Genomic DNA, 7,554 nt, shown 5'->3' on the forward strand with positions numbered 1-7,554 from the left:
TGTGGTTGATGTCAAAGAGGTTACTGCCTATGTTCTCCTCTAGGATTTTGATGGATTCCTGTCTCACATTGAGGTCTTTCATCCATTTTGAGTTTATCTTTGTGTTTGGTGTAAGAGAATGGTCCAGTTTCATTCTTCTGTATATAGCTGTCCAATTTTCCCAGCACCATTTACTGAAGAGACTTTCTTCCTTTGGATATTCTTTCCTGCTTTGTCAAAGATTAGTTGACCATTAAGTTGAGGGTCCATTTCTGGATTCTCTATTCTGTTCCATTGATTTATGTGTCTGTTTTTGTGCCAGTACCATACTGTCTTGATGATCACAGCTTTGTAATATAGCTTAAAGTCAGGCAACATCATGCCCCCAGCTTTGACTTTCTTTTTCAACATTCCCCTGGAGATTTAGGGTCTTTTCTATCTCCATACAAATTTTAGGATTTGTTCCAGCTCTTTGAAAAATCCTATGGTATTTTAATAGGGATGGCCCTGAAAGTGTAGATTGCTCTGGGCAGCATAGACATTTTCACAATGTTTTGTCTTCCAATCCATGAGCATGGAATGTTTTTCCATCTCTTTCTGTCTTCCTCAATTTCTTTCATAAGTGTTCTGTAGTTTCTAGAGTATAGACCATTTTCCCTTTTGGTTAGATTTATTCCAACGTATCTTATGGTTTTGGTGCTATTGTAAATGGAATCAATTCCCTAATTTCTCTTTCTACAGTTACATTGTTAGTGAATGGGCAGAAGACATGAACAGACACTTCTCCAAAGAAGACATACGAATGGGTAACAGACACATGAAAAAAATGTTCAACATCATTAGCCATCAGGGAAATTCAAATCAAAACCATATTGAGATACCACCTTATACTAGTTAGAAAGGCAAAAATTAACATGGCAGGAAACAACAAACGTTGGCGAGAATGTGGAGAAAGGGGATCCCTTTTACACTGCTGGCGGGAATGCAAGTTGGTACAGCCACTTTGGAAAACAGTATGGAGGGTCCTCAAAAAGTTAAAAATAGAGCTACTCTACGACCCAGCAACTGCACTACTGGGCATTCACCCCAAAGATACAGACATAGTGAAAAGAAGAGGCATATGCACCCCAATGTTCATAGCAGCAATGTCCACAATAGCCAAACTATGGAAAGAGCCCAGATGTCCATCAACAGATGAATGGATAAAGAAGATGTAGCATATATAATGTGAATATATATATAAAGTGAATACATATATATAAAGTGAATATATATATATAAAGTGAATATATATATAAAGTGAATATATATATAAAGTGAATATATATATAAAGTGAATATATATATATATATATATATATAATGAATATTATTCAGCCACCAAGAAGAATGTAATCTTGCCATTTGCGATGACCTGGCTAGAACTAGTCTGTATTATGCTAAGCAAAATAAGTCAGCCAGAGAAAGACAATTTTCATATGATTTCACTTATATGTGGAATTTAAGAAACAAAACAGATGAACAGAGAGGAAGAGAAGGAAAACTAAAATAAGATGAAAATTGAGGGTGCCTGGGTGGTTCAGCTGGTTAAGCATCTGCCTCCAGCTCAGGTCATGCGCCCAGGGTCCTAGAATCGAATCCTGCATTGGGCTCCCTGCTCAGTACAGAGCCTGCTTCTCCCTCTCCCTCAGCCCCTCCCCCCACTTGTTCTCTCTCTCTCTCTCTTTCTCACTCTCTCTCTCTCTCTCAAATAAAAAAATCTTTAAAAAGAAAAGAAAATTGAGAAGGAGGCAAACCATAAGACGTTGAACTCTAGGAAACAAACTGAGGGTTGCTGGAGGGGAGGTGGGTGGGCGGATGGGATAACTGGGTGATGGGCCTTAAGGAGGGCGCCTGATGGAATGAGACTGGGTGTTATGTGCAACTGATGAATCACTAGATTCTACCTCTGAAACTAATAACAAACAAAAAACCCATCAGATCAACAAGGAAAGCAAATAAATCAATCCATAACCCCTAGCCTCAGTCTAATGAGGAAATAGAGAATGCTACAAATTTCAAGCAATCTGTGAGCAAAGAAATAAAACACTGAGATCCAGCAGATTTGGATTAGTATTGTTGGAGTCCACAGACATGCAGCGTGAAAACGCATAAAGGAAAACCTCACTGATATGGAGTCGGGAGGCCACCAGGGGGAGCTCTCACACCACACTACTCCTCAATTGTAGTCCCAACAGGAAATGTTCCTGGCAAGTGGATCATACCTTAGCCACTTAGTACTTGCGGTCACAGCAAGAGAAAGAAAGGTCTTCCTCCTCCCTGGCAATAGCCCAGCCAATGAGAGACTATCACAACCCAGCCAATGAAAAGCCATTCTACTTGGAACTCCCAGTTAATTCCCACTTTCCTCGAAGGAGCATTCCCTCCTTTGATCTCCGGACTTGCTGTGGTTCTGCCAAAGCTTGTTTGCCCTGAGCTGCAATTCTCTGCTATTCCCAAGTTAACCCATTTTTGCTGGCAAAATAGCTGACTTTTTATTTTTGAGGTTAACCGCAGAGACATACACACACAGGCTGCAGAGACTGCATGGCAGTGAGGAGATGGGAGCAGAGGGCTTAGCATAGAACACAGGTAAAATCACGCTTGCAAAAGTCTGCCAATGAATGGACGAACCCCGAGGGCAAGGCTGACACCTGGTAGATTAGATCTCTGGTTCCTGAGAAAACCAGGAAGGGATTGGAAAGTATGACGACCCAAATAGGCAGACATGGGAAGACACCACTTCTTAGGGAATGCGTGGTGATGTGGAAAGGGAAGCCCCTGTTGGAGACTTAGTGGCAACCGGCAAGAATGAAGCAAGAGGAGATATCAGTGGGTCCTTAGGGCCTAAACCCTTGATTACGTATTTCCAGAAGAAATGGTCTGATTGGGCCCATTCTCATTTATACCATTTCCATTTGGCAATGGGCTGACTCTATAACGCGTCCCGTTTTAGGACTTCATAGGTCAAATCACTCCCGATTTCTGATGGAAAATTCCAGTTGTAGAGTGACGCGATGTCCCATGGTCAGGCATGCAATTTTTTACTAGTGTCCATGAGCAAGTAAAGAGCTGCTTCTCAAATGTCAACATAAGAGGACAAGGCCTGACCTGAATAAGCCAAGTGTGTGTTCTGTGATTCTCCTACTTGGACATGCAATGGTTCTATCCAGCACCCTGATCCGCCACCGACACACTGAGTAAAATGCATATGCTAGGTGCTAAGACCCAGCTGGCAGGCAACTTTCAACACATCCTGGGCTTACTGCAGAATCTTCTTGTAATCTGAGCCTCACTCAAAACTAGCAGCCTTACATTCCCCCAAGGAAATAGATGAAAGGAGAATGCCCCAAAGAGGCCGTTGTTATCTCCAAAATCCAAAGAGGACCACCATGCATTGTGTCTTTTTTTTTTTTTAATAATGATTTTTTATTATATTATGTTAGTCACCATACAGTACATGCATTGTGTCTTTCTTCATGGTAAGCAATACAAGGTGCAGAAACTTGACTCCTGTCTCAAAAGACTGTCCCCATGAGCCCCAGGCCACTGGATCTCTGGAAATTCACCAATATGGAAAGTCCTGGATAACATCAGGTGTATCTCCTACACTCTGGCATGCATATGGTAAAACACTTAGGATACCTACTATTTCCCCATGGCCAGTTAGCGCAACGTAAATGACCCGAAAGATCAGCATGATGTCCTCTGGGGTATCTAATTATCGAAGTCTCTTCAAACTCTATTACATCACAGGTCCAAGGAGATGGCTTAGTCCTGAGTAAGAGACTGAAGCTATGTGCTGAGTCTCTACATGTGAGAAAGCTACTTCTGATGAACAAAATGAGGGGTTGGGAAGAGAGAATTTGCTAGGAGCGTGGCTGGAGCATGAGGAGAGAGAAGTCACTGCAGAAGCCATGACAACCGGGAGGTCGTGTGTCTGTCCGACAGACCAGCCTGATCAACAATTCTCCACATGCTGGAACTTGGCTTTTTGGACACCCAGGTCATGGCAGAATTCACGTTTACTCCCTCCTCTGCCTCCATGAGAGTCAAGGCCTTGCAGGGGTCCCCACTCCTCCACTCGACCTACCATAGGGGCACACAACTGTTCCATAGGACAGAACATGGAGTGCTGGCCAGGCAAGCACTCCTCCCAGTCAACGCATTCTAGGTGTAGCCTCTGAGTCCACTGGGGCAGGGTGGAGTGTCCAGAGAGCCCTGTGGAACACAGGCCAGGCCACCAGTTATCACGATGGAGAAGACCAGCTGCTTCAAATAGAATTCATGGTCAGGGGCTCATGCCAGGGGCAAGGACTAGGTCAGCTGGCAGCATGGTGTACCCACATGGTAGGGAGCACTGATCGTAGACATGGGAGGTCACTCCCTATGTGGGCTCTGGCAGGTAACCTTGCCTCTCTTAATAGTCTCTCCCAGGGTGTTTGGGGCATGGCCAAGCACTGGGAAGATGCTTGCAGAGTCAGGCTATGTGAGGAAGCACTCCTGCAGAGCATGCCCTTACCACCCACCTGTGTCTGATGATGGCTGTGCTGCTGGTTGATCATAATCTCTTTCCTAAGATCTCCTTGTCCAAGGGCTGGTTGATCGTGGTGTCTTTCCTAAGGTCTCCTGGTCCAAGGGCAGGTCCCAGGAGAGGTGGAGAAGCTCCTCTGGTACCAGGAGCCCTAGGATGCTTCTGAGGTGGGCCAGACGCTCTGGCCTGAGAGAGGCACGTTTCCTCCTCTGGGCAATCCTTCACTGAGGCCCAGCAGGAAGCACTGGACTGGAGTGTAACACTGCACACCTGCCTCCAGCAAGGCCCACCTGCCTGCCTTGAACTCTTCCCACTTGACTCCATATCACTCCACTGGGCACATGTGACCTCGTCCCTGGATTTAGCCCAGGACCACCTCAGAGCAGCTGTGCTTGCGCTGAGTGGTCAGGAGCCTGTCCCCCAATGATTAAGGTTCAATGATTCACCTGAGAGCATTAGTAGCCAATTAATCTTTAGTAACATCACTGTGAACCACCTGTTCCCCACCACATGGTTTCTCCCTGGATTAGAAAAGAGAATGGAGGGGGTTTGGGGAAAGGTGGGGACTATTCAGCTGATGGAAGGCCCTGGAGTCTCAGGTCCTGGCACCTTGTTCCAGGCCCCATCCCAAGAGTGGCCATAGTGGTGGAGGACGGGGTGGGAGATGCTAGTGTAGACACTTACTTCCCTGCACATGGTCTCCCCATAGTGGAGGAGCTGTGAGCAAACAGGGGTCCACACAAACATCCTCCTCCAGCCACATCATGACCTCTCACTCTCTTTTGCCTTGAGCGTGTCACTTAACTTCCCTTGGATTGGTTTTCTTCATCATAAAGGGACAGTAACCGGAACCTCACAAGGAGAATGGGGAGACCGGGATGGGGATGGATTAAATTTAAGAAGAGGCCTCCCTGGGGGCCTCCTACTCTGTGACCAGGGTCTAGCCTCCACCTACCTCATGTTTAACTTGGCCCTTCTGACCCCAGGCTGAGGAATGTTCTGGTTAGCACTGGGAGATACCACACATGGACAGTTTCTGCCCTGGGAGCACTGGTTCAGTGAGCAGATCAACAATGAGCCTGGGCCTCAGGGACCTGGCAGGGGTGCGGGGGCCAATGGGAGAGAGAATAGAGGGGAGTGACAAGGGGAGAGAGATCAGAGGCCTGGACCCCGTGAGGGGGCCACTCTGGGGTCTGCACTGGGTCCTTGGTGATCACAAGCACTGGGAGCAAAACAGGCAAGTCTGTGGACATCTGTTCTGGTTTATTTGGCAGGAGCAAGCAGTACAGACAGCGGGGAGGGTGCTTTCCTGTGGACGTCCTGGTGCCCGGGATCACATCCTGGTGCCCGGGATCACATCCTGGTGCCCGGGATCTGAGGTCCTCCTGCTTTGGTCTAAAGAAAGGGTTGGGGGAGCAGGAGGCACAGCCCAGCCCCCTCGCCCACTCACTGCAGGCTCATGCAAACATTCCCACAGTAGGTTGAACAGCATACGGTATTTTCTTGTGGACACTTTAGAAAATATGAACAGTGATTGCTGCAAAGATCCACGCTGGGCTGCTTGTCACAGGCCTTTAAATCTAAAAGGAGCAGGAGTAAGATCAGTGAGAACTTGATCCCTTGAGAGTACTCCTCTCAAGCTTAAAGTCTCTCCCGAAGACCCCAGAACCCAGGTCCCACACATGATGCTCTTGGACTTTTCAGGGAACTCACTTTCTGTCCTTTACACAATCCTGGTGACGGGTAGTATCTTAAATCCTACATCCCCCAGTTTTCCCCCAACAAATCTCAATACCTGGCCTTCCAGGGCCCTCTGGATACTCTGCAACCAGGACCCTGTCTTCCACGTTGATCATGGCCTTGGTGATGCACCCCATAGAGTCTACACTCTGAGAACTCAGCAGAGACTGAGACACCCTGCAGACCCTCCCCACTCTCCAGAATTTGCAGGGTCCAGAGAGGAAGAGGACTTCCCGCTCTGCCCCCTCTCTCCTGTCCCTGTCACTTTCTCCAGGGCCCTTGCCTCTTCCCAGAAAATACCACTTGCACTATTTCCCTTCCACTGCCACCATCCTGGTTCTTCTGATGATAACTTTGACTTGAACCTGTACACCCCAAAATCTGCTTTCCCAAGGTCCTTTCATTCTACAGCTACTCCCACCAACATTTCTGGATGTGACATGTCACATGTGTGCAGAAATCTAAGAATAGTTGTTTGGTTTCCCCATGTGATTCTCAGCCCAGTATGTACCTTTCACTACTGTATGTACCGTTTGTGTCTGGGTATTTGGAACAGAGAATCAAAAGATGTAGGCTCTCCCTCCACCCCCATCACTGTTCCCAGGACTGAGTAAAAGGGCCAGAGGGCCACGGTTTGGGAGGACCCAGAGTCTTCATAGTGCTGTGGTCTGAGCAGGATGTGCTGAAAGGTTCCAATTCCCAGGTCCTCCTCAGAAGGCACACAGCCGCTCCTGGCCCCCTCCCCCTCTCTGTCCCCTAGTCCATCACCTACTCTGCATCATCTTCAGGTTACGGTGCCCTCCCTGGGCCTGCGGCAGCAGCACACAGAGGAACAGGACGAGCAGCAGAGCCTGGGCTGACATGACTCTGAGCAGAGTGGAGAGCGCTCGGTCTGGCACAGACTTCCCTGGAGAGCTGGGTGGTTATCCTGGGCTCCTCCCTGCTTCCACTGGCCAAACAAGGAGCCCTGTTTCCTCCCCTTAGCCTGCCCTTATCACAGCCTGTTCTCTGTGGGACTGGGCCTTCTGTAGAGGATTCCTGCTCTCACAGGACTAACCCTCTCCTTTGTAAACAGAATTTTCCCTGAAAGATATAATATTTCTATATTCTAATTACAAAATAATTTACAGAAAAGAAGAAAACATTATTTTTGTAGGAAAATATAGAACAACCACAGTGGATGAATAGAAGAAGATACTGTGTGTGTGTGTGTGTGTGTGTGTGTGTGTGTGTGTGTGTGTGTGTGTAAAGGACAAATATTG

General features: G+C 47.2%; 1 protein-coding gene across 1 annotated transcript; it reads right to left on the reverse strand.

Moving 5' to 3' along the window:
• Nucleotides 1-5,998: 5,998 nt before the first annotated feature.
• Nucleotides 5,999-7,155, reverse strand: LOC103669864 (protein WFDC10B). The gene is made up of 2 exons (XM_008698227.1): nt 7,065-7,155; nt 5,999-6,132 (listed from the first exon to the last, which is right to left on the reverse strand). The coding sequence occupies exons 1-2, from the start codon at nt 7,153-7,155 to the stop codon at nt 5,999-6,001; spliced, it is 225 nt and encodes a 74-aa protein (XP_008696449.1).
• Nucleotides 7,156-7,554: the final 399 nt, after the last annotated feature.

This window comes from Ursus maritimus, unplaced genomic scaffold (genome assembly GCF_017311325.1).
Source record: "Ursus maritimus isolate PB19 unplaced genomic scaffold, ASM1731132v1 scaffold_22, whole genome shotgun sequence".
Taxonomy (NCBI): Eukaryota; Metazoa; Chordata; class Mammalia; order Carnivora; family Ursidae; genus Ursus; species Ursus maritimus.

Bases quoted from the DNA above. Each gene is read 5' to 3' on its own strand.
- LOC103669864 (XM_008698227.1), bottom strand. From the start codon at position 7,155: ATGTCAGCCCAGGCTCTGCTGCTCGTCCTGTTCCTCTGTGTGCTGCTG. The intron at 6,133-7,064 runs GTAGGTGATGGA...TGCTCCTTTTAG, and splicing joins TAACCTGAAGATGATGCAGA to ATTTAAAGGCCTGTGACAAG.